The 26781-nt window shown below is 49.0% G+C and overlaps 1 protein-coding gene across 1 annotated transcript; it reads left to right on the forward strand.

Annotated features, from left to right (window-relative positions):
- Positions 1–2137: 2137 nt before the first annotated feature.
- Positions 2138–13388, forward strand: LOC147600405 (E3 ubiquitin-protein ligase RBBP6-like). The gene is made up of 13 exons (XM_086751300.1): positions 2138–2303; positions 3333–3432; positions 3631–3669; positions 4251–4287; positions 5851–5895; positions 7035–7123; positions 7226–7322; positions 8161–8300; positions 9310–9476; positions 10222–10325; positions 10773–10907; positions 11943–12090; positions 13150–13388. Exons 1-13 carry the CDS (start codon positions 2138–2140, stop codon positions 13386–13388), a joined length of 1506 nt encoding a protein of 501 aa, XP_086607426.1.
- The last annotated feature ends 13393 nt before the right edge of the window (positions 13389–26781 follow it).

The raw sequence follows: 26781 nt of genomic DNA on the forward strand, positions 1-26781 counted from the left end.
AGAGCCATTCAGGCAGGCCTTCTGCATGGCATCAAGGGTGCAACACAAGAAATCATGCGCGTCCTCCTGCCTGCCGAACTGCATGTGCCAGGCAATCCCTGCAGGAGAGGGAGGAATCAGCCCCAGCACGTGATGCAACAGATGCAGACCTGTCCTCCCTCCCTCCCTCCCTCACTCCCTCGGGGCAGGGACTCGGGGTCTGAGCCCCCTCAACCCAAACCACACGACAGACTCATGCCGGCCACGGAGGAAGCTCCATGCAGCCCCTGGCAGGCTCCGTGAGTCACCTCTGAAGAGCCAGCTTGCCAAGACCCGCCCCGATCTCCCGCCTTAGGCACCGCGCTCCTGCACGGTGACGGGAGGGGAGGGAAGGGCAGCCATCCTTACACTTGAGGCCCTGGATGATAGACACTGGCTTTATTGCTGTGCCGCTGCTGGAAAAAGCCTGGAACGTGTGCTTCTCCATAACACACAGCATGCAAAAGCCTCTTCGCTGGCCTGCAGCAGGAGAGAAGACAGGACGTCGGGACAAACCCCGGAGAGATGGAGGCAGGACAGGGGGCAGGGGACCTCCGGTCCAACACAGCTCAGCCGCGCTCAGTTTTCCCTAGGAGCTCTGTGCTCCGGTGCAGCTCGGGGGCATCCCGGGTGCACAGGGACCACCACACGCCACCCCAGCTGGCGCAGCCCGAGTCACAGTACCAGCCAGCGCAACCCCCCAGACGAGACACTGTCCACGTGGACGGAAAACAGGTCACAGGGACGCGCTGGAGGAGCCCAGCGCTCGGCCCTGAGGGGCAGATCCCAGCAGAGCCCTACGCACAGGGCTGCGAGCCCCGCGTGCTCCCCTTGGGCACAGCTGGGAGCGGTGCCCGCCGGACTCCCTTTCAAAGCCCCCCAGCAACAGCAGCTGCTGCCTGCACGCAGCCTTGGGCCCTGCCCTCACGCGCTCCCCGCAGGCAGGGGCTGTGTGGGACCCCCAGCTCAGCCCCCAGGAAGCCAGCAGACCCCCTTGGACCCATCTCAGTCCTGGCTACGCCCAGCAGAGACAAAGCCTCCCCGGACACAAGGATGACCTCTGGACGGAGAAACAGGCAAGGAGGGAGCAGAGCAGGCGCATCCCGACACCCGCACGGCCCTGGCCAGAGCCACGCACAGAGGTGCTGAGCGCGGCGCCGGGAGCAGGACAGGCGGGCACTCCTCCTCCCCTGCCGCCCGCCGAGCCGGGCCTCCCCACTCACAGGTCTGGCTGTGCTCCCTGGAGAGCAGGTAGTTGGCGAGCGGCGGCGTGTGGGTCAGGCACTGCAGGCCGGCGTTGAGGAAGCAGGTGTTCCCCACGTTGTGCAGCCCGGCGCCGACTGGGTACATCTGCTCCCACTCCATGGAGAGGCGCTCCGCAGGGAAGAGCACCTTCTGGGGTGCGGGGATGCCATCTCCCACGCTCCCCAACTCACGGCCGCTGCCTGCGGGGAGAGGGGCGGTGAGCCGCAGGGCTGCGAGCGCGGGGAGGCTCCCCCTCGCCCTCTCTGCCTACCCTGCTTGCCAGGCAGCCCCTCCTCGGGGCCGCGCTGGCCGTCAGCGGCCTCAGCCTGGGGGCCGAGCAGCGGGTACTTGCCCCGCAGCTGCTCCCATGGGCAGGAAGAGCTGCGGCTGGTGGGCTCCAACTCCATCTCCTGCAGCTTCTCCAAGGAGGCAGCCAGCAGCCCACCCAGCTCCCCCTCCTCGCCCGCCTCCCTGCGGCCCAGCTTCAGCGCCTCCTCCATCTTCCTCCCGGTCAGGATGATCCAGTCCAGTGGCCCTGGCTGCACAGCCAGCAGACAGGTGACCGGGCGTGGCCGGACTGTTCTGTTTGGTTCCGCTCGTGGCGCCAGGCAGCGTCTTGTCGGGGCAACGGAACGTGGCCTAGAACCACCGCTGGCCCAGCCCCTCTGCTTGGTGCCCCTAAAGCCCTGGCGGAACGCTGAGGCCGGGGCACCGCAGTCGCCGTAGCCACCAAACACACCGGCCTGGCAGCGCTGTGTGCCAGACAGGGAGTGGAGGCCGAGCCGGGGCTGCGTGCCCCAACTCAGAGCAGAGCCCAGGGCCCTGTGTGCTGCGGTAGGCGCTGCTGCCGAGGACACACCGCCTTGCCCTCACCATGTCCTGCCTGCACTATAAGTTCTCCTCCAGCCTCAAGTACCACACGCTCATCTTCAACGGCCTGCACATCTCCCTGCGCGACCTCAAGCGCCAGATCATGGCCCGGGAGAAGCTGAAGGCGCCCAACAGCGACCTGCAGATCACCAACGCCCAGACCAAAGAAGGTGCGTGGGGGCGGCGGGCGCGGGGTGGGAAGCGACAATGGGATTCGCCCTCCATCCCTAGCTGGGACTTGTGCTGGGAGCCCCACAGAGCTGTTCCTTCCTCGCGGCTCTTCTGACAACCACCGCCAGAGCTGTGTTTCAGCCACACAGCCAGGCTACAAGTGCCCGCGCTTCATGTGCAACGTGGAGAGCTCACTAAGGTTTTGCTTTCCGGGAATTCTTCAGGGAAAATGATACGGAAATGTGGGAGGATATCTGATAAGAACAGGCTTGCCAGATTTCTTTGAAATCTGCTGGAGGAAGCTGAACGGGATGGCAATGGAACAGGTGGCTGGCTTGAAGAAAAACAGCGGGTTTGGTCACTTAACTTTGCCTTCAACTTCTTGTACGCCGCGGCACTGGAAAACTGGTTCTGTGGCTGTTGCAGAAACTGCTCCCCAGCAACATTTTGGGTCAAGAGTGCAGCTGTGAGTTGGAATCTCAGCAGAGCCCTTAAAGCCATCGTGCACTTGAGTGTTGGCTGCCTCTGAAGGACAGTTTGGCATTTCTTGTTAATAGAACTGCTGCTGTACACCAGGGACACTGCCACGCAGATGCTATGGAGCATCAGTTCATCATTCATTTCTAACCGTGGGTGGTTTTTTCCCTGATAGTGCACGTTAACGGTGTCGGGCCGGTACTGAAGTTTTGTGGCAGAACATTTATGGTGAATATAAGCAAGAAGGATTCTTAGAGAAGTCATAAATTCATTTAAATCTGCTCAATGGTGCTTGATTCTTGGAGCTGATAATGGGTTTGTATTACTTAGTATGATGTTTCCGTTTGGTGATCTGCCATCTTGAGGAGCTTGAATGTGATTGGAGACTTTGGGATGGGATTTTCAGAAATAATGAGACTTGTAAATTGTTTTCACTCCTTGAACATTATCTTTTTTCCTTTAGTTCTCTGGCACCCTTACAACAGTCTTTTCTTTAGAATGTGTTCTAGAGTTTTTTATCTCTTCCTGATTTATTCCTGTATTGCTTTCAGAATACACAGATGATGATACCTTGATTCCGAAGAACTGCTCGGTAATTGTGAGACGAATCCCTGCTGGAGGAGTTAAAGCTCCCAGCAAAACCTCTGTCCCGTGAGTGTCCCTAAAGCATTGTATTCTTTGGTAGCGGGTGCAGTCTGTTCACTTTTTCCTGGATATTGGCGTACAGAGGCATTCAGATTTCTCTTTCCTGTTAAAGCTGCTGTTAATTTTTGTTGTGATGGGGTAGGTTTGAACGTCCCAAAGCAGACGGACATTTTTAAGCCTGCTGGGACAGTACGTTTGTCACAGGACTCCTAAATCACACCAGATCCTAGGAACTGCTGTCAGGTGACATTTCTACTCCTGTTTTCAGCCCATGCAGCAGATGTAACACATTTGGTATTTTTGGCGCTGCCATGGCTAAATATGGTCAGGTGACTGATCTTTTTGCGCTAAGTACACTTGCCCTTCGCAGTGTCTAGGCCATCACTGTTCTTTCTTAGAAACTCAGTTCTGTATCTGGTGCCTGTTTGTAACACCAGGGATCTACAGCTTGGCTACAGTTACCTTCCTGGTTTGATGGCTGGTTATTTAAGAACAGGACACTGTAGCACAGATTTCCTGGTTTTGATACTTAGAGAGCAGAGGCAAAATACCTGAGGACTTCCTCTTGCCCTGTTGTGTTCTGTCCCTGGAAGTCTTGGAATAATTTGTGACAGAGTAGAATTGGGATGTTTGTGGTTGTTTTTAGTGGCACTGGATGTTCCAGGAGAGAACAGTTTATGTATATGAATAAATTCCCACATTCGCTGGGCTATCAGTACATAAGGTGCTGATGTTGAGGCTTTATAATCTGTTTTCACTGCTTTCTGTGGGGTACAAGTGCTTTATTTCAAGTTCTGATCACCTTTCTTTCTTTCTTTTTCTAGAAGTCCAGCTGAGCCAGTGAGCGGAACACCAAAAGCAGTATGTAAAAACACACCCTCACACTTGTTCCTACACACCGCGCTTGATTCCATACCCACATACACACATACTTGTGCACTTTATATAAAACACACACACACCTGTGTCATTTTTGCCATTTTCACTTTGTGTCCTTCGCTTTTGTTTTAAATACTTTTTTTTTTGCCTAATGCAGTTTACAGACGTTATCAAAAACCACTGAGAAACCACTCTTGTTAAAGTTGGTGCTGTTCCTTACATGGGACTTGAGGTTCCAACAAATACCAAACCCAACACATCCCATCCATGTTGAGAACAGTTCTGTGAGGCTAACTGATTCCTTTTCACATCCTTCAATACTTGGGTCTTTATTCCTAGAACTGGATAATTGAAGTGATGTTGGTTGGGCCCCTCTGAGGGCTTAAACTTCTTTAATAGATTGCGGTGGATTTAACTCTCGTTGTGACACAAAGTGGTCTTCTACAGCTCTGCATTTGATCTTTCCACTTTATCTGATGAAGCAGTTCAGTTTAGCAGTTTGTCTGCAAATGAAAATATCTAAAACCCAGTGTGGAGATCTTGCTGCAGGGTTAGAGCCGGGTGCACCTGTGGGTAAAATCCCCGTCGCTTTCCTGAACTTCTGCCTGCAGCACATTTTTGGATCTGGGTGACTTCAGGGTTGATGCTGCTTTAATTTCCCAAAGGTGAAGCCTTTCTTTAGTGTACTGCCACTTGGAATTTACCCGTGGAGAAGGGACAGCATTTTTCTTCAGAGTTGACAGCACTGCCATTCGGCTGCTGAAATATAAAGAAGTAACAGAAGGAGATACTTGACTGGTGATGGTCGAGATCTTGATTTGTCACTCGGGTCGAATACTATGCGTAACTACGCATTTCAAAATAGTCCTGATAGCAGAAAAGTTACTAGGTGGTGTTTTGTATTTTTCACCTTTCTTTTAAGGATAACTGCTTTCTCTTCTCTGGAATGGTGAGAGGCGTTCCTCTAACCCTGGATCATTGGATCTGATCCTGGATAAGCTGTCATCTAATCCAGAAGTTCATGAACAAAGTATAAGCTTTTGTGCATACTTGCTGCTTTTGATATTTGTTTAGGAGAAAAGAGTGCCACCACTTTCGTAAGAAAATCAGACTGTTGCCTGCAGGCCATACAACAACTGCTTCCTGAAAAAGGACAAGAACTAATTAACAGTTTCTGAACGGTTCCATTTCAGTAACTGGTCGATGATAAACTGTTTAATGCTGGACTCCAATAGACAGCTTTCCTAATTTCTTGTTTGCTTTCCGAGGATTGGGCCAGGGTCCCTCTCCGAGATATTCTGGAGCAATAGGTTGATCCCAAGCGGGTTTGGTTATTTTCATTTCTTCTCAGGAACCACAGAGGCACTCTTCAGCGGTCATAGGCTGGGACTGTGTTTTGAACAAACTCAAATGACAGCAGGTTGGAAATGCCTCTTTCAGTGACACTCAGAGGACAGAGTGCAGACGTTCAGACTACAGCAGAGGTTCACTGTTGCTGTGTTTTGCTTGTAGAACTTGACTATGTGTTTAATGTGTTGTGAACAGGTGCACGGCTCTTCCGCATCGATTTCTGTGTCCCAGCTTACACAGGTATAGATATGTTCTGTCAAATACTTAAAAGAAAAAAAGTGTTTGCTCGGTGTTTTTAAATGTTATACGGTGATGTACAGCTGTGTGTATATTTGATGCTGTCGTGTAAAGAGTAGTTCTCAGTTTGGGAAGACACCTGAGCAGCCTCTACATAAGGCTGCATAACATCAAGTATTTCAGGAAAATTCAGGAACACGACACAGAGCAGCTCAAAAGTGTTGCTTTAACCTCTTTAGTGCAGACTGGCAGTGTGTGCGGGCAAGGTGCTAACAGATTTCTGGTTTATTATTGCTAATCAACAGTCACTCCCTTACACCCTGCTGGTATCCGGACCAGTGTGTCATGAAAACATTTGAGCAAATACTGCTTAAAAAAAAAACCCAGCTGCCTTCAATAATGTGAACACGTAGTTCTGTGTAAGGTTGATGTTACAATTTGAATGTTGAAAGGACACAGTCAGCTGGAACAAAAACCTGCAGGTTGTGCTAACTGTCGTTAAATCACTTAATGTGAAGACGTTAGTAGCGGGGGAACGCACAGTTTGGCCTGCCTACAGCACACGGTGGCCAGGTTTCTACTGAAAAGAGTATTTTGTCCTGATGAGGGATTATAAAAAACCTGATTCCTTTTAATGCTTCTGTGTCTGAGGCTGAATTTCAGCAAGCAAAAAACAATTTTCCTAGTCTTGTGTGTCCTTTTATTGCTGTAAAATGAAATAAAGATACAGGCATACATCTTTCTCAATTCAAGGTACAGTTGATACCTTCTCCTTTGAATATCTGCAGATAAATTCCAGTTTAAAAATACTGGAGAGTAGAAATTGTTCTACGCACAGCTTCTCTTTGAAGAAGGCTGGATGGGTCACACACGTCTGTGTGTAAGGGGCAAACAGAGCCCAGGGTTCTGAGTGCCCCAGAGCGCTCTTTTCCAGGGGGTTCACAGGCACAGAAACACCATGTAACGGCGTAAGGACCCCCAGAACACCGTCGGGACACCTGTGTTTTGTATGAGCAGCTGTTTCTGCGCAAGCGCAGCCAGCGCCGTGCTGCTCTTTACAGCAGTGGGTGAGTGCTGGTGTCGTTGGCTGTGTGGGCTGAAGGGTGTTTCTAATGTGTGTCAAATAATTCCCCGTTACACAGACTGCCAACCTGGCTGAAGCCAGTGCCACCGAAGAAGAGAAGATAAAAGCTATGATGACGCAGTCTTGCCGTGAATATGATCCAGTCAAGTAGGTGTTGATAATGTCAAATGTGTTCTTTGGAGCCTGTGGACAAATTGTAGAGAGACACATGCATACCTTTTTCTTTTTTTTTTCCCAAAAAACTTCTAGTTACGTGAAGAATCCCTTGGCTGCCCCTCCACCATCATATACTTGCTTCCGTTGTGGGAAACCTGGCCACTACATAAGGAACTGCCCAGCACATGGGGTAAGACCGTGGGGGATTTGTGGTGTTACCAAGCTTTTAATTTTTGTGCCGTGGCACTTAGGTAACAAATCCGTGAATGCTCACGTTAAGAGTTGTTTCTCCTGGGGTGAAATACAGAGCTTATACGGCAATGCTGCAAAGGCCTTCAAACTGGAAGGGAAACCTGGAATTATCAGTGTAACTGTTTTGGATTTTCTACGTCATGGACATTAAATTTGTCCACAGATGTTTCTCTGTGAACTTTCGGGCTTATTTTTCTATATTTCAGTATTAATGGAAATTTTTCTGGTTTTAGGTTTTTTTTTCAAAGACCGTTCACAGTTTTTAGTATTTTGTGTAAACACAAGATGTTTCTGTTGACCCCATCTGTGGAATATTTGCTGATGTGAATTCCACAGCCTCTGGTTGAGCATTCCTGCCATTTAGCGTTGGGCACTGAATGGATATGCATGAGGTGTGAATCCAGCCTTCCTACAGAGACAGTGAATGTCAGTTTCCCCAGTGACTGGTTCAGAGCACTGAACTGAGCTCTCCCTCTGAACTGCGCTTTGCAGGAGGAGCGGGTTTGTGTCTCTTCTCTGAGTGGAAGGAGCCAAGGGATATCTCACCCTTAGGAACCTGAAGTTAAGCCAAAGAACATCGACTGAGTTCAAAGCACTGCTCAAGGCTTTGGGTCATCCTGGCTATAGTCATTTAGGAAATAAGTATTTCAGCCGAGCAGCCCCTACGATAGGTGAAAGGAGAGGAGTAAAGGCTTTGCCGCCTAAAATCATCATTGAAATGTCATTTTGCGTGTGGGTGTTAAGATGAGAGATGTCTGCGTTTCTTTTCTTAACAGGACAAAAAGCTGGGGTCTGTTCCCAGACTGAGAAAGAGCACAGGAATTCCAAGGAGTTTCATGATGGAGGTGAAAGATCCCAGCACAAAGGGCGCGATGATAACCACTGACGGAAAATACGTCATACCATTTATTAATGCGTAAGTATGGAATTAACTGGACTGACCAAGAAGCGAACGAGGGAAAGCATGCGTAGATGTCCGAGTGGCAGTGCAAGCCAGCTGGCCAGGCTGTGTCATTTCGAGGGAGGAAACACTGTCGTTGTATCCTCACCTTCAAATCCGGGATCCTTTCCCATATGGAATTAGGGTGGTACCAACTGCTCGTGCCCCTGGAAGTTGGTTAAATTGCGGGTACGCTAAGGATCTGTCTGTCTGCAGAACATTTCAGTAGAGTTTCCAGGCAAGTCGTTCTCATTGAGAGCTCGTTTTGCTTCTGGTTGATCTTTCAAAGGCTTCTTGCAAAATTTAACCAATTGCTGTTGGACAGAGATTTCCTCCCGCTCTGACTTTGATCAGATCTCATGTGTGAAGCAGACTGAGGTTTTCCTGTGACTCTAAACTAAAAAAATCCTGCTGTGTGCTGAGAAGAGTGGCTGTTTGACAATGCACGTGGCAGCACTTCCGTTCTTCCGTCACGGATCTCCTTTAGTGGAAGCTGTGACATAGACTTCTGTCATTTATAAAATGTAGTTGCACAGAGATAACTTTATCCTGAGCCTGCAGTTCACATTTCCCCTCTGGCAAAGGAGAGGGGGGTTCGTTTCACCTGATTCCTAGCTGTCCAAAAGTTATTTTCCTAGTCTGAGCTAATCTCTTAGTTGATCCAATGAATGGGAGAATTCTGCAGAAGGAAAATTGTTCCTCCCTCCCTCTTGTAGTGCTGTCGCTGTAGAAAAGTATTTTGAACAACTAAGCCTGTGTTTTGGAAGGGGAATGTGCAGGGAGAAGAATTCCATCTGTTATTCAGGACATGGTTTAGTAGGCGTGGTGGTGTTAGGTTGACAGTTGGCCTTTATGATCTTGGAGATCTTTCCAGCCTTAAAGATTCTATGACTCTATGATCTTGCTGTGGTAAAATCCAAAGCTTGGAAATGTTTTCCTTTACCCATCTTTAACTTTTGTCTTTTTCCTTCCCCAACCCCCCCAGGGAAGCTTATGCTAGAGGAAAGAAGGAGAAGCCTCCTTTTCTGTCAGAGCAGCCACCCTCCTCCTCCTCAGATCCCGTTCCAGAGGAGCTGTTGTGTCCCATGTGCAAAGAGATCATGACTGACGCAGCTGTGATTCCCTGCTGTGGAAACAGTTACTGTGATGAATGTGAGTGTTACCCCCATGTTTGTTGATTCAAAAGATCACATCTGACCTTCTGAAAGCAGATACAGGAGATAACGGCTGTACTTGGAGACCAGTTCTGTTTCACACTGAAGTACACTGTGACTAGGAAAGGTCTCTTCTTGTATAAAGGAAAAAAGGCAGAAAGCTTTTTTCCCTTTTTACCTGTTGTTAAATCCTCTTTACATGTGGAAAGATGAGTGGGAGGAGAGTGCGGAACTGTGCAGGTGATTACAGCGTGAGATCTTGAAAGCATTGAGCTTGTCCACAGCCCGTTCTCTCATACAGAATTCTGTAGCCAGCTCTGGTGATTTCCTGTGGTCTGCAACCAACAGATAGTCAGGCATTTAATGCACATTCTTCTCCACGGGAGAGCTGGATAAAACCCTCAGAACTGGAACCTACTAATGTTTTTTGAGATGTGTTTTATTCGTTAATGTTGAGCTTGGGGATCGCTCGCTGTACTAGACAGCTGAAAAAAGTCGAGTCAAAACACCAGGACAGAGCCTTCTCCACAGCTTCCAATGTTACAACAGTGAAATATCAAAACCGTACAGGTATTTGCTTCGTACTAGACATTTTGTACGCTGTTGGACAATTAGAGCTCCATGCTCTCCATTCAAGACCACATTCACCCATTAATCAGAGATGTCTTTTTATCATTGGTTAGAACTCACAAAATATCCATGGTTGGGCTAAAATCTGTGTTGATGATTCTAATTCTTCACAGGCATTAGAACAGCGCTGCTGGAATCTGAGGAACACACCTGCCCAACGTGTCACCAGACAGACGTTTCTCCAGATGCATTAGTTGCCAACAGGTTCCTACGCCAGGTAACGTGATGACGTTTCCGTAAACTGTTTGTCAGAAAAGTCTACTTGCAAACAGCTGGCAGGGAAGGAAGCATTCACTGACACGGCCTTAAGCAGGGCTGGATTGAATACGGCTCAGTTTCCTGCTCAAGTACATGATCTGCTGTTACAGAAGCTCACAACGCTGTGGAGGCCATGGGGCAAATTCAGGTCCCGCTGTTGTTTAACAGGATTGCCTCCCTTTCAAGTTTGGTGTTAACAGTGAAGGCCCTCAAAGACAGAGACTCTGCGTTGCCAGTCATTGATACCGGTGTTTAGTGCCATCTGTTCACACCTCTGTGTGTTGATTTATTGTAGGGCTGATAGCACGGACAGGAATACACAAGGGGTTGTACCCTGTGGAGGCTTTTCTTCGTACATCTCCTGAAGTTTCCTGTCACCTCTTTGTAAATGTTTCTCTGCCTCTAGGCTGTGAACAGCTTCAGCAACGGAACTGGCTACACAAAAAGGCGCTCTGCGCAGATTCGGGAGCCGCAGCAGCAGCCGCCGCCACTGCCACCACCTCCACCACCACTCCTGGCTGTTACCCCTCCTGCTGCTCTGGTGAGTGCTGCTGAACTCGCTACATCTTCCTCGCTGTCCGTCGGCAGTGTGTTGGAAGAGAAGCTCAGTTTTATGTCAACACAAGCAGCGAGTCTTGTATTTCAGTAGAGCTTATTTTGCAACTCTTGCTTGTATTCACAAGGGCTGTCAGGCTCCTGCACTGAGACAGCCAGCACTGCCGAGTCTGCTGGGCCCCCCAGGACAGCCCATACCCACAGCTGGTAAGTGACAGGAACTTCAGAATTTCTTAAATAAAAAAATCTTCAGATAAACTGAATGGGATTTTTTTTCCCTTTTCCCTCTCCCCACTCCAAAAGGTCACCCCATGAGAGCCACTGCAGTTCACTGCTCAGGTGCCAGACCGGGCTGGGAACGGTAAGTGTTCTACAGAAATGCAGTAGGTGACTACTTGTCACCTGTTAAATGAGGCCGTAACACATCACTTATACAGCAGCTGATTTATAATGGAATACGTATGCGCAGAGAGCTGTGGAAAATACAGGCGGTAATTAATTTTTAAATGGCTTAATTGGACTTGGCTTTAACAAAGGGGTTCTGTGCTTGCAGTAAGATTATTTTACAAAAACCTCTGCTACGTGATTGAAAAGAGGACTCTGAACAATGAATACTTTTTGAGCAAACCATAATTACATATAAAATCTAAATCTAATTAAAGGATCAGGTGGAAAGCCAGGCTTTTGATTGCTGGCTGAACAGGGCTGTAGAAATTGATTTCCCAATAGAAATCAGCCTCCGACATGATTCCTTTAACAACTTAGCCGATACTGCTGGAGCAAATGATTGGAAAATTCCACACTGTTATTTTAGGACAACTTCAGGGATGGTGACTCAACCACTTCCCCGGGCAGCCGGTTCCAGTGCCTGACCACCCTTTGGTGAAGAGATTTTTCCTGATATCCAATCTAAACCTCCCCTGGTGCAGCTTAAGGCCGTTTCCTCTCGGTTCCTCCGTGAAGGAGAAGCAGATTGTCTAGAAGGATCAGGAGGAGTTCCACTCCACCTCTCTGTCGTCAGATGCAGTGGATGGTTCAGGAGATCAGCAGTGATGGCAGTTTCATGTGTGGGTTGCCAGCTCAGATACGGCAGCGGTTACAGGTGACGGACAGTTATAACTGGGCAGCAGTTGTTAAGGAACAAGCGTCGCTTTTGCTAAAGCTTCTCTGTAACGACAGCCTTCTCCTCCCGGCAGCCATGAGGAGGCTAGAAACTGAATAGCTGTGGCTGCTGGATTTCCTGCGTCTCCCTGTTCTGCTTGTAAGCATTGCCTCAAAGCACCGGGGAGGAGATACATGAGAGAAATTGTCTTCATTTCCTCCTTTCTGTATCTCCTGTGGATACATGGAGAGATTTTAACCGGGACTCTCTCTTAGTCATGCTGTCAGGGTCTTTCCTAGAGCAATGGCATGGAGTCGTATGACGAGAGGCGGAGTGTAGAAGCGTTACGATATGATTTTGCTTGAAATGCGATCGCTGTCCTTGGTCAGAGCGAGAGGTATGTGCCAGATTTTGCTGGGACACCTGGCTAGAAGTGTTGATCAAATAGCCCTGTATGTAGGATTGCAGGACAAGTATTTTTCACCCCGTTCCAAGCACCACCTAAGTATGAAGCGAAGTAGACTAAGCTGGCCTTTTAGAGTTGAGCTTTACTGTCTCCAGGCTAAATCACGTTTTCTTGGTGTTTGTTACTGCCCTGTAGCCGTTAGGACTTGCTCTTTTTCTATCTTACTGCAACACAACTGATTTGCACTGGATGTAGTTGTGGAGCAGTGAAAAATGTGCACGTTCACATACCAGTAGCGGCCAGTATGCACCAGTTTAAATCAGTCAACAGCTATGGTCGTTCATGGGACAGACCATACATACACTGACCCTTCCTGTTTGCTTTTCCACTGACAAAGCAGCAGTTGTGGAGAGGTAAAGAAACCAAACCAAATTTGGGAGGTAAAGAACTGGGGAGAGTGACTGTTTTGAATTAACATCATCTATTTTTTGTGTGTGCTGTGGTTTTTTTAAGATCCAAGTCTCCTCATCTTGCTTCATCTTACTCTTTCAGCTACTCCAATTCAAGATCAAGTTCCTCCCGCACTAACTCCTCCTCTCGATCACTTAGCCATTCCCGTTCCCGTTCCTACCTGCGATCACCACCTCATCCAAGAAGAGGCAAAGGGAAGAGCCGTAACTCTCATGCCAGGTCAAGGTCACGTGGCTCTCGCCATTCCAGATCAAGGTCACCCCCCTACAGAAGATACCGTTCACGATCGAGGTCCCCAGGGTTTAGAGGTCGGACTCCCACTGAACGGACTGTACCTGAAGGGGGACGAGAGCGGGGGAACGTTAACAGATACAGAGGTGTTCCACCATATCACAGGAAGGCTTATGAAAGAAGGAGTAGCCATAGAGAAACAGTGTGAAACAGGAGTAGAAACAATATGGAAGAGTAGTATCCAGTTTCATTATTAGTATGTCTTAAATTCCTTAATTTTGCTATAGCCTTACTAATGTTTTGTGGGTTTTGGATGTGTTTTGTAAACCGTTTCAGTTCAGACAAATTAGTAATGTATCTGTAAAGTGTTTTGTAAATGTTAATGGAAATTATTTTGTAGATGTCGATCGCGATTATGTTACTGTGGGGAAAAGACTGTGTATATGAGAGAACCATTTATTAAAATTTTGAAACGAGTTGGAGTCTTTGGTGAATTAATGCATATGAAGACGAAACCATGAGTGGTTGATCTGAGCGACAGGGGCTTGAAGGTCCAAATAACCGACAGTCACTCCCTTAGACCCTGCTGGTGTCTGGACCAGTGTGTCATAAAAACATTTGAACAATTCTACTTAACAAAAAAAAAACCCAACTGCCTTCAGTAATGTGTTCTGCATAAGGCTGATGTTACAATTTGTATGTTGAAAGGACACAGTCAACTGTAAAAACCTGCAGGTTGTGCTAACTGTCGGAAAATCACTTAATGTGAATGCAAAATTAATCTCCCAGCTCCCAACCTGTGTGTCCTTTTATTGCTGTAAAATGAAATCATGACACTTGCATCTGTCTTTCTCAATTAAAGGTGCAGTGGATAGCTTCTCCTTCAAATAGTCTGCACCTTAAATACCAGTTTAAAAATGCTGGAGACCATAAATTGTTCTACGCACAGCTTCCCTCTGAAGAAGGCTGGATGGGTCACACACGTCTGTGTGTAAGGGGCAAACAGAGCCCAGGGTTCTGAGTGCCCCAGAGCGCTCTTTTCCAGGGGTTTCACAGGCACAGAAACACCATGTTTCGTACTTCAGCCCTGACCGGGACCAGACCACGCAGTCTCTCTCTCGTTCCCCCACCCTCCGAGAGAATAGGGGGAGAACTGGTAAACAAAAAAAAAACAGAAAAACACGTGGGTTGAGATTGAACAAAAAGTAAATTTAACAGCAATAACAGAAAAACAAAACAAAACAAAACAGTGATGGAATACAAATACAGTATAATGGCTTACAAATCTCCACACCCAGTTTCTTCCAAGTAGCAGGAGGCTCCCCTCAGCACCCTCCTCACTGACACCCTGAGCAATGTCAGACGGGATGGAACAGCCCTTGGGCTCAGCTGGGTAAATTTACCCCAGCTGTTGGCTCATTAGTTAACTATCCCAGCTGGGTGCCCCAGCCATAGGGGCCACCAGCTCCAGTTCTCTGCACAGCCCAGGTGAATATTAACTCTGCTCTAGCCAGAACCAGGACACCCATATGCGCTGCCGCACTGTGGCAGGAGATTGCTGCCCGGCTGGAGAATCTGGTTGTAAAAGTCCGTCACGTAGATGCTCACGTACCCAAGAGTCGAGCCACGGCAGAACACCAAAATGACCAAAGGATGGATCAGGCTGCTACGATTAAAGTTTCCCAAGTGGGCCTAGACTGGCAACACAGGGGTGAGCTATTTTTAGCTCGGTGGGCCCATGACACCTCGGGCCATCAAGGAAGAGACGCAACATACAAATGGGCTCGTGATCGAGGGGTGGACTCGACCATGGACACTATTGCACAGGTTATCCATGAATGTGAAACATGCGCTGCTATTAAGCAGGCCAAGCGGTTAAAGCCTCTTTGGTAGGGAGGACGATGGCTGAAGTATAAATACGGAGAGGCCTGGCAGATTGATTACATCACACTCCCACAAACTCGTCAAGGTGAGCGCCACGTCCTTACAATGGTGGAAGCCAGCACTGGGTGGCTAGAGACCTATCCCGTACCCCACGCCACTGCCCAAAACACCATCTTGGGCCTTGAGAAGCAAGTTCTCTGGCGACATGGCACTCAGAAAGAATTGAGCCAGACAACGGGCCTCATTTCCGAAACAACCTCATAGACCCCTGGGCCAAAGAGCACGGCATCGGGTGGGTATACCACATCCCCCATCACGCACCAGCCTCTGGAAAGATTGAACGGCACAATGGACTGCTGAAAGCTACACTGAAAGCAATGGGTGGTGGGACCTTCAAAAATTGGGATAAACATTTAGCAAAAGCCACCTGGTTAGTCAACACTCGGGGATCCACCAATCGAGCTGGCCCTGCCCAGCCAGAGGGCAGAGGGTGATAAAGTCCCTGTGGTGCATCTAAGGAGTATGTTAGGAAAGACGGTCTGGGTTATTCCTCCCCTGGGCAAAGGCAAACCCACCCGTGGGATTGCTTTTGCTGAAGGGCCTGGATGTACTTGGTGGGTGATGCGGGAGGATGGGGAAGTCCCTCGTGTAGCTGAAGGAGATCTGATTTTAGGTGAAAATAGCCAATAATTTGACCTGTATATAATCATTTCTATAGTCCTTACATGTCACGTCAAAGGTATTGCAGCAAGGAACACCCTGATCAGTGAAGAATGAGCTTCAATAAAACCGAGAGAGATGCAACGGTGATGGAACAGGAACTGGCGCCCAACAACTTCCTCAAGATCAACATCTTCCACTCGCAGACCATGGGCATGATACACCAGCCACGCAAGATGTACCAACTGCGAGTTCCAGGTGCAGCAGGCAACAACCCCACACTACATACCATCTCTCTTGTCCTGAAAGACTGTCAGGACAGATGGAGCCCAAAGTCATGGACTAAATGAGCTCAACAGACTGAAGGAGTTACATCTCTGTGTATATACACACACACGTATATATGTATATGCATGACGTAGATTGTATGGAATAAGGGGTGGACACTGTCCGGGTTTTGGCAGGGATGGAGTTAATTTTTCCTCTCAGTAGCCGGTGTGTTTTGGATGCCCTGTGTGAAGAATGTTGATAAACACCCTGATGATATGAGTTGTTGTGAATGAGACCAAGGACACCGTCCTGCTTTCCAAGTCTCGCTAATTTGCAGATGCGGGAAGCTGGGAGAAAGACAGACAGAATAACTGACCCAAACTGGCCAAAGAGAGTGTTCCATGCCTGAACGCCATGCTCAGTAGAGAAGTGGGGGCTGGCCAGAGCGGGTATCTGCCTTCCTGGCATCCATCTTCCTTCCTCGTTTGCTGGCATCGTTCCCTCTCCCTTGCTGGCTCCCTTTTGCTCCTTTGCTTGCTGCTCAGTTTTGTTTCCATGATCGCTGCTCGGGACGGGCTCTGTCGGTCATTGGGACATCGGGTGGTGAGAAAACACATATTGTTCACTTTGTATATTTTAATATCCGTATATTCTGTTATTATTGTAGTTTTCCCTTGTTATTTTAGTAAATTGTCTTCATCTCAACCCATGGGTTCTCCTTCCTTCCCCACTGGGGAGGGGGAGTATGAGCGAGAAACTGTGTGGTAATTCGGGCTAAACCATCACAAAGGAAAAAAAAGGTTGCAAAAATGAGCAAAATGATTAACGCTTTGATGGCGCTTTATTTTGGGGCACTTTTGATGTTGGGCACTGCTATGCTTGTGTTGGTTTACCTGTGTTCACCTTGTGATTGTCCTCATGAACAATCACCCTCCTCTTCTGATCCCCCAGAGCCACAGGCCTCAAACTTGGCCTGGGACACATTTTTAGTTTGGTAAGATAAAACGTTGTTAATTAGATTTAGAGATGTTAACATAATTTACTCAGATAAGATGTTGTTAAGTAGATATAAGGGAAAATGTTAATTAGATTTAGATATGTCCTCCTTTTGAAGGCCCGAATCATCATTTTTCATTGCCAGCCTTCATGTTTAGGGCACAAAGCCTCATTTCTTAGTCCAAAGCTGCATCTTCAAGCCACACAATCCTATTTAAAGGGCCCCAAATCCTCAATTTAGAGACTAAATCATCACTGTTCTGGTTTTGTTTAGCGAGGGGGGCCTAAGGTGGCAGCTTCTATCGGAAACTGCTAGAAGTTGCTCCTCTTTGTTCAGTGGACTCGGCCGGGACTAGGGCGGACCCGCTGCTGGCCAAGGCCGAGCCAATTGGTGTCAGCACGTTCCATGATAACGCCTCTGCCGTAACACATTTAAGAAGGGGAAAACAGACAAAAAGGAAGTAGAGAAGATGTGAAGGAGCTGAGCAGGACAGAGAGGGGGAGGCGCGAGCCTCGTGGGCCTTGCAGGTTTCACCCTCTGGCCTCCCGCCGGGCGGCAACTGGGCCCAACTGGGCCCAGCCCGGCTGAGAGAAGTGGGGAGGAGAGGAGATGTGAATGAGATGTAAAAACGTCCTGAGAGGTGTCTGCCAGCCTGTTGTGAAGAATTTTCCTTGTGAGAGGAACGGAGACTGCGTAGTTTGGTCCCGATCGGGGCTGAACTACGACAATCATTTTCCGGGTCAAAGGGCTCATTTCAGTGTCCAAAGACCCAGTTTTAACATCTGGTCACATGTTTTTAAAGTTCAAACTTCAAGTCTCATTTTTAGGGCCCAAACTCTCATTTTGGTTGTCCAAACAGTCATTTTCAAGATCTAAATTCTCATTTTTAGGATACAAACCCTCATTTAGAAGATCAAACCCTACTCCAAAGGTTCAAAGACTCATTTTAAGGGCCCAAAGTATCATTTTTATTGCCTCAACTCTGATTTTGAAGGTTGAAAGGCTCTCTGTTAGGGTCCAAGGCCTCCTTTCCAGGTCCAAACACTCTCTTTAGCTCCCAAAGCTCCCATAGTCTAATTTGTAGGATCCATTCTGGAATTTTTAGGGCTTAAAGCCTCTTTTTTTTTTGTTTTCTTACAATACGATAGAATAGAGTATTTAAGTTGGAAGGACCTACAACGATCATCTGGTCAAACTGCCTGACCAGTTCAGGCCTGACCAGGTTAAAGCTCGTTAATACCGACACTGCCCAAGTGCCTCTTAAACATTGACAGGCTTGCGGCATCGACTTCTCATGGCCAAAGCCTCATTTTTATTTTCCAGACCTCAATTTTGAGGGCCTGAATTCTCTCCTACAGATTTCAAAGCCTCGTTTTTATGGTCCAAACCTTCACTTTAGGTCCAATGTCTAATATGTGGCCTGACTCCTGATTTTCAGGGTCAAAGCCTCAGGTTTAGTTTGCAAAGTCTCCTTTTCAGAGCCCAAACATTGCTTTAAGACACTGAAGCTCATTGCAGTGTCCAAAGCCTCATTTCCGTTTCCAAACCATCCGTTACAGGGCTCCAAGCTTCATTTCTGGAGTCCAAATTCTCTTTCACAGGGCCCTAACCCCACTTTTACAGCTCAAAGCCTTCATTTTAGGAATCACAACATTATTCAGGCCTAGAGCTTCACTTTAAGCATCTAAACTCTCATTTTTAGGGCAAAGCCCACTTTTTATAGGTCCAAAGATGCACCGAGAGAGTCTGCACTCTCACTTTTGGCCTGCAGGAAAGGCGGCAAGAGTGGAAAAAGCTGGGCACCCTGCAGGGGCGGGGCAGGCTGGCTCCACCAATCACGCCGTGTGGGAGAGCAGCACGTGATGATTGATAAGCTGTCTGACCCGTCATTAGATGGGAGGAGCAAGGGGGAAATCCCAGGCAGCCAATCAGAGGAAGCATTGCCCCAGGTGGAGGGCGGGCACTGCAGCCCAGCAGGCTGACCACCCGGGGACAATCACAGCCAGCATTGCCTCAGGGCAGGACCAAATGAGGGCAGAGTGACAGCCAAGAGGACCAATCCCAGACAGCATTGCCTCAGGGCAGGCCCAAACGGGGGCAGAGTGACAGCCCAGCGACCAATCCCAGGCGGCATCCCCTCGGGCGCAGGCCGAGCACCGCCCCCGCGCGGCCGGGCCTGGTCAGCAGCTGCGCAGGACGCCAAAGACGCCGTGAGGGTGTGCGGGCGTAGAACTGGCAGTGCCAGCGCCCGGCGAGAGCTGAATCTGCCGCTGCCGTGAGAGAGCGTGAAAGCTGTGTCTGCACAGACAGGAGCAGCAGCAGCAGGGCTGAGGAGAATCCCCGTCCCTGGCGGGGGAGGGGCAGCGCGGGGACAGAGGCTGAGGAAAAGGCTGCGGCGCTGAACGCCTCCTGCGCCTCATCTGTGCCGGCGAGCTGTGCTCAGGGTGCCCAGCCCCCGAGCCAGAGACCGGCACGGGGAGCACGATGCAGCCCCCACCCCCCGGGGGAAATGGTCAGCGCCCTGCGACCGCACTGCGACACACACAGATCTGCGGGGCCGGGCGGGACCCGCCCGTTGGGGCTGAGGGTGCTGGCCGAAGCGCTCGGCAGGCCACTTTCCACCACTGCCCAGCAGCCCTGGCCGAGCGAGGAGGCCCCGGCTGACGGGAGGGCAGCACGCGTGACGCCCGTCCACAGGAAGAGCCACAGGAGGATGCAGGGAAGCACAGGCCTGTCAGCCTGGCCTCAGTGCCGGGGAAGGCTGTGGAGCAGATCAGCGTGAGTGCCGTGGCCTGGCCCGGACAGGACAGCCAGGTGAGCGTTGTGAGCTTTTCTTGGCCTCAGAAAGTGTCATGGCTGAGGGAAGGCTGTGGGAACGTAGTCACGGACCCCCGCTGCATGCTAAGTGAAATCATTTATTGTTACAGCTTATGTGCTTATCTACCCTCCCATCGCCCATCCACCCCCAGATGTCCTTTCTCTTGTTTTCCTTCTCTTGGAAAGTCCCTTGTTTCTCATTCTCGTGGCTTCTTGTTTCTCATTCCCGTGGCTTCTGATACTCGTCGTCCCCAACAATTCCCCCTTCTTGTTTAAAGTAATTTTCTACTACAGCATTCTTCTGCTGTTACAGACATAACAACTGCAGCAACCTCCTTACCTACAAAGCCAGTGACTAGTTTTTTGCAAGCCTCTGTTGAAACAAGCCATAAGTTCTGCTGACAATGTCTTGTATCCTAAAGCTTCCCTTCTCCTGCCATGGCTTCTTCCTGCGAGCAGGATTGTATCCCTCCCCCAAGGACGGTGCGCTTTCACTGGCACCGTACTGGCTGGAGAAATACCCACATCTCCCCTGCTTTGTTTCTGAGAAGAGGCTTGTTCCAAGGCTTTATCTATTAAAGTCTGCACACATTTCCACACGCACGGAATGCAGATCAAAATGCACATCTAAAAGGAATGAATGAGCATCCTACAGCTACTTGTAGTAAGCTTTTGTCAACCCACCAAAAAGATTTCTGGATACATCAAAGCCATCCCTTTGTTGCCGTTTCTGTACTCCTTTTTGCAAGTTTTGAATGCTTTTGTGAATGGATTCCGAATGATCAGACAGATTCACGCAGCAAAGCCCATCAAAATCCTGGCAACCGTGATTTTGTGCTCATAATAAAAAATCTATTGCTGCTCTGTTCTGTTACCACCCCGACTACACCGGAGACACCGCCGAGCAGGAGGGTGCTTATCAGCAGGGTCAGGGCAGAGAAAGGAGGCAGGCGCAGCACCTTCAGGGCTCCCCTGTTGTTCGCAGAGTGCGCTCTGGGCCCTGTCTCTCTCCTGCGCCCCGAGCCGCCTCTGTTTATCCCCTCGGCAGATTCAGAGGAAGAGTACTGACCAGACGCTGCTGCACGCGTGGCCAGCGCACGCAACCAGGCCTGTCAGATGTGCTCTGCAGGCTGACAGCGGTTCTGTTTTGTACAGTAGTGTCACGTGCAGCACCTGCATCAGTCAGCAGCGCTGACAGTGCCGATGCAGTTGCATTTGTTTGCTTAGCAAGCCAACAGCCCAATTTATTTAGCGTAGCGAAGCCTGGGCACTTGCCACACCAAGTGCAAAGACTGGAGCAGCAATAATTTCACTTGGGTTCCCAAACTCTGTATTGTCTTGGCAGTCAGATTCAAAGCTACGTGTACTTCGTTTAGGTCTTTTACGCTGTAAAATCACTGCGTTATTGGGTGTAAACATCCCCAAGGTTCCCATGGTGCAGGGCCCCCCATATGGGAGGGCATCCCTGCCCATGCACGGTCCCCACATATGAAAAACCCCCATCAGGGCGGGCACTGGAGTAGTGCTGGGTTTTGATAGTTCCCTACACATTTCTGCTTTCCGTGACTGATGTCCACGGAGCTGCCACACAGCTCGTTAACAATCCGATGAACGCGAGGCAGCCTGGAGCGCCGGTCGTACCCATCGCGCAGGGATCCACGTGTTCACTGCTGCTGTAGAGACACAAGCGTATCCTTTTCCCCACGTTACAAGAGGGAACGGTCCTTCCCAGTTCCCTGCTTCCAGATTCTGAACCATCCCCGGAGCTTGCCCTCGGATGGCCTCAGGTACAGGAGACGATCCAAAATGTTTCTGTATTGGGGAAGAATTGTCACTCCAACCATTTAGACAACTGAGCACATACATTGCTTTCGCTGACTTTTCGTTTGCAGATCTCCCTTCCGTTCCCCCTTCTTGTTCTAACAGCATATTTTTAAGTGTGCCATGGGCGCGTTGAGTGACGGCCTGTCCAGTGGGGTTGTGCGGGATACCAGTAACATGCTGGGTGCCCCACAGAGCAAGGACGTTTTGGACTGCGCGAGAAGCATACGCTGGCCCGTTACCTGTTTTGACATGCGTGGGAACCCCCATGAAAGCAAACGCTGACGTCCAGTGTTGGCAAACATCTTGAGCACGTTCTCCTGCATGAGCAGAGGCAAACAATAAGCTGGGATGGGTGTCGATAGTTACATGCACATATTTGTGTGGGCCCAATGACGGGACGAGAGTTATATCAGATTGCCACAATTCTTGAGAGCACAAACCACGCGGATTAACCCCATATCAAGGGGGCGTAACTGTGTTCTGGCAGCTGCTTCAGGAACGCACAGTTGCCCGAGCTTGTTCCCGTGTCAGCTGTAATTGTCGTTGAAGGGCTGCAGAGTTTTGGTGATAAAATTCATGGGACAGCTCAGCCTGCGTGAGTGTGTTTGGAACGAGGGCCGCGTTAGTGAGAGCATCTGCTCTCGCGTTACCTTCTGTGACAGGTCCTGGGAGCGGGGTGTGAGCTCTCAGATGTACAGTAAAGTGAGGACGATCCCGCACATGTAACACCGATAACAGCTGTTGAAACTGGTCATACAGCAAAGGATTATTAATTTCCTTTAGCACTGCCCGCTCAGCGCGTTGTATTACATTGAGCACACGGGCAGAATCGGAGACAACACTGAGGGGTTCATCTTTCCACTTGTACAAAGCTCGTACCACCGCCGCAAGTTCTACAGTTTGGGTCGAACCTTCGACCGATTGTGCGTCATGATGCCACTCACCATCCTGCTTCCAAACCATTACAGATTTGTGCGTTTGTCCTGATCCATCTGAAAACATTGCCAAGGCATTTTCCATGGGAGTGTAACTGAGCAGAGTTGCTGGATGCAACGTTAACTCTCCTAAAAATTGCAGCACTGGTTGCTGGGGCCAACGAATGGAAATCTGTAGCAAAACTGTTTGCAATGCGTCTGTGCTTCTGGGGTGAGTCTCCTAGGAGAGGGTAAATCTGAGTCTCCTTTACGCGTTTGGAAGAGTGGAGAAAGCAATTCCGTAGAGAGGCCTAATCCCGGGCGTACCCAGCTGACAGCTGCCAGCAATTTCTGCAAATCGTTTCAGGTAAACACTGTTGGAGGGGTTTTAACTTTTGCGACACAATTGTTCTTTCCATAATTTGTCAGCCGAGATACTGCCAGGGACACACCTCTTGAATTTTTCCTTGAGCAATAGCCAATTTAAATCTGGATAATGCACTGGTGATAGCATTAAGAACTCTGTCTACCAGAGAATCATCAGGTGCTGCAATTAGGATGTCAGCCCTATAATGATAAACGAGGCTATTCCTATGCAAGCACCTTACTGGTGCTATGGCTGGTGCGACGTACCATCGGCAGATGGTTGGACTATTTTTCATACCTTGCGGAAATACCGTCCAGTGATATCGCTGGCTGGGTTCTCCCATATTGGTTGAAGGCACAGAAAATGCGAGTCATGGACCATCCTCAGGATGCAAAGGTATAGTGAAAAAATAATCTTTTAAATCAATAATGACAATATTCCAGTCTTGAAGTATCATTGAAGGAGATGGTAACCCCTGTTGCAAAGGTCCCATACCCTCAATTACCAAATTTACTGCCCTTAAATCCTGTAAGAGTCGCCATTTACCTGATTTTTTTCTGTATTACAAACACAGGTGTATTCCAGGGGCTGTCTGTTGGCTGTCTGTGTCCAAGCTGTAATTGCTCGTCAGCTCACTCATTCAAATGGTGCAGCTTTTCTCTTGCTAAAGGCCACTGGCCGACCCAGACAGGAGTATCTGTAACCATGTCAGGTTTTGGGTAAGCTGCCCTTCCCCGCCGGATGGGGAGGGTGCCTGGCGGTGGCCACGGCCCTGGGCACATAAGAAGACAAAAAAAAAAAAAGGCCTGAGGTTTGAGACAAGAACAGGGAGAGATCCTTAAAGCTCCTGTTACAGGCAAAACAGACTTGACCCGGGGAAACCATTTATTACTAAAACCAAAGCAGGACAATGAGAAAGGGAACAAGACAACCTCCCCCCCAACCTCCCTCTGCCTGGACTTAACACCATCTCCACCTCCTTCCCACCCCTGAGCGGGACAGGGCAGGGGTAGGTGGGTAGAGGGAATGGGGGCCACAGTCAGTTAAGTAAATGTTGCTTTATGCTGCAGGTTACTAAGAGGAAACCTACAATAATAACAAAATATAAGAACATTAATATATACAAAATGAACAATGTACAATTTCTCACCACCCGATGTCCGAATGACCGGTACGCTGTCTGCCTTTGGCCCAGCTCCCTGCACCTGCTCGTTAACGAGACTTGGAAGGCCAGACAGTGTCCTTGGTCTCATTAACAACAACCCTAATCATCAGAGCGTTTTTATCAACATTCTTCGCATACAAAACCCAGAGCTACTGAGAGGAAAATTAACTCCATCCCTGCTAAAACCAAGACAGTATTCACCCCTTATTGCACACCATTTACTTCATGCTTACACGCACACACACAGACTGCCTGTGTCTGTCTAGGAAACTTTTAATTTCCGCCGGACTGTCATCTGTTAATTTGTCTGTTTGCACTGCCTCTCCGTTTCCACTTAGAGATCTTATAACTTAACGCTGCACCTTGCACGGCAACAATACCAACCTGGATGTATCCCTTGTTCCAACGGGGTCGACCTGCGACACCGCGCACACCAGAACACTCAGCTGTAGCGCAAATAGAAATCAGCGGGAATAAGCTGATGTCCACACCAACAGCACTGAACAGTAACAAAAACATGACACTGTCGACACAAAGGACACAGACACAAACACGCCGCCTCTGTAACGAGGAAGACTGGAGGCTCCTTTTCCAGATCTATGGGACCTGGATCAAAGGGATTTTCCGGCTCGCTGTCAGTCTTTGTTTCCACGAGCGGAGGAGCGGACAGGGTAACGGGTGCTGTCGGATCCCCTTTCTGCGCGTGATTCTTTAAGGCTTCAAACATTACACGCCACACCGGTCATAACCTTTGAGCAGCAGGGTCACCCCGCGTTGCACAGGCCCACTGCTCAACACTTACACTGTCCCAGGTGCCCACCGTGCAGACATGAGAGGTGTTAGCATTTGATATGTGGGCGGACACCCAAACCAACAAGCTCTTCAGGTCAGGGTTATTAATAGCACAGTTCTGTTCCTCTAACGCTTTTGTTAGAGTCGTTAAAATTGATTTCTGTTCCTTTGAAGCAGCGCTTCTCGTCGTTCCTAGCCGTGTTGCCTCCCTTAGTCGAGGTAAGGGATACTGCACAGACTTCCCCAGTTCGGCCAGGTTTCTTTAGAGCCGCGCTCCCTTCGTTCCCGGCCGCTTACCTCCCTTCCTCGAGGTAACGAATTCGCTGCGCAGGCTTCCTACCAATCGGCCGGGCGTTCCCACCGGAATCACAATCTTCTAATCTTCACTACTTCTAACAAGTCCCTGTTCGGGTGCCATTTGTGGGAACATAGTCACGGACCCCCGCTGCATGCTAAGTGAAAATCATTTATTGTTACAGCTTGTGTGCTTATCTACCCTCCGATCGTCCAACCACCACCAGATGTCCTTTCTCTTGTTTTCCTTCTCTCAGAAAGTCCCTGGTTTCTCATTCCCATGCCTTCTTGTTTCTCATTCCCATGGCTTCCAACACTCGTTGTCCCCAACAGAAGGCTGGCAGCACGACGTCCTCAGGGCAGCTGAATGCCTGGGGCACTGTCAATGCACCCATCCCTCGTGTGCCTCCCCACGCAGCTCCCTCTGGGGGCTGTGCAGACTCAAGGCCAGCTGCCATCTACGGGCACGCGGGTTAACTCCTTCCTTGGCAGGCAACGGGGCTAAGAGTTGGCAATCGGGACAGGCTGCAGGAATACTACGTGCCTGCGTCATGGTTAGCTGAAAATGCCTTTTAAGTGCTCTAGCATTTTGATGATGAAAGGAATGTGACAATTTAGCTTGCTCAAATCGATTGGGAACTATCGCAGACATGGTGTAGAAATCTGCTAATTGATTACTTTCCATTATAGGACCAGGCAAATCCCTGTGAGAGCGAACATGCATCACATAGAAATCATGCTTTCTTTGATCTATTAAGGACCAAAGCATGCGAAGTTCAGCCATTAAAAAAGAGCTATCCACATTCTTAATCACTGAATAATCAAGTCTCGCTACTATCCCTGCTACATAAAATGAATCTGTGACAAGATTAACAGGCTCATCCTTAAATTTTAACAAAGCCATGTTTACTGCAACCAACTCAATTACTTGAGTTGAGCCTTGCGGAACAATTTTTACTTCATGTGGCCATTCCGCCTCTTGGGATGGTTTCCATCCCACGGCTGCTTTCCTTGAGTTGCCAGAGCCATCTGTAAAGACAGTAATGCCTTGTGCAGGGCTTGGTCTGCAACGTAATTTTGTATACAGGGGCAATTTAGTAACTTCAGCCCAGATTCGATGTTTGGGATAATGAATAGAGATTTGGCCTTGAAAATCAGCTAAAGCAATTTGCATATCGAGATTCTCAGCAAGAAGCCAATTCAGATTTTCTTTGGTTGCAGGAACAAAAATTACACATGGATCTATTCCATCAAGAGCCTGTAATCTGGCCCTTCCCTTTCGTATCAATTGAGCGTAAGCTTCAAGAATTGTTACCACTGTTTTTGATTGAGAATGTGGCAAAGAGAGCCATTCAATTACTCATAGAGGGTCTTTTGCACTCTCTGCCCATTGAAAGAGAACTGCAAAAGGCTGAAAGACATTAGCAATTATTGCCACCATGATTGGTAGTTCAAGGAGACTTTGCCATCCTTGCCGATTTTCGATTGCCTGTGAAAAGAAGAAATAGTGAAAAAGCAGTCCTTTAGGTCAATCACTGTTAAAAGCCAATTGGCTGGAAGCGTAGATGGTGAGGGCATCCCTGGCTGAAGAGCTCCCATAGGCTCAATTACAGCATTAATTGCTCTGAGGTCATGTAGCAAGCACCATCTACCGTTCTTTTTTGGA

Source organism: Chlamydotis macqueenii, chromosome 6 (genome assembly GCF_036417535.1).
Source record: "Chlamydotis macqueenii isolate bChlMac1 chromosome 6, bChlMac1.mat, whole genome shotgun sequence".
Lineage (NCBI taxonomy): Eukaryota > Metazoa > Chordata > Aves > Otidiformes > Otididae > Chlamydotis > Chlamydotis macqueenii.

Coding starts and splice junctions, on each gene's coding strand:
- LOC147600405 (XM_086751300.1), top strand. CDS start 2,138: ATGTCCTGCCTGCACTATAAGTTCTCCTCCAGCCTCAAGTACCACACG. Junction 5,896..7,034: donor CTGTGTCCCAGCTTACACAG/GTATAGATATGT, acceptor CCCGTTACACAG/ACTGCCAACCTGGCTGAAGC. Junction 10,326..10,772: donor CCAACAGGTTCCTACGCCAG/GTAACGTGATGA, acceptor CTCTGCCTCTAG/GCTGTGAACAGCTTCAGCAA.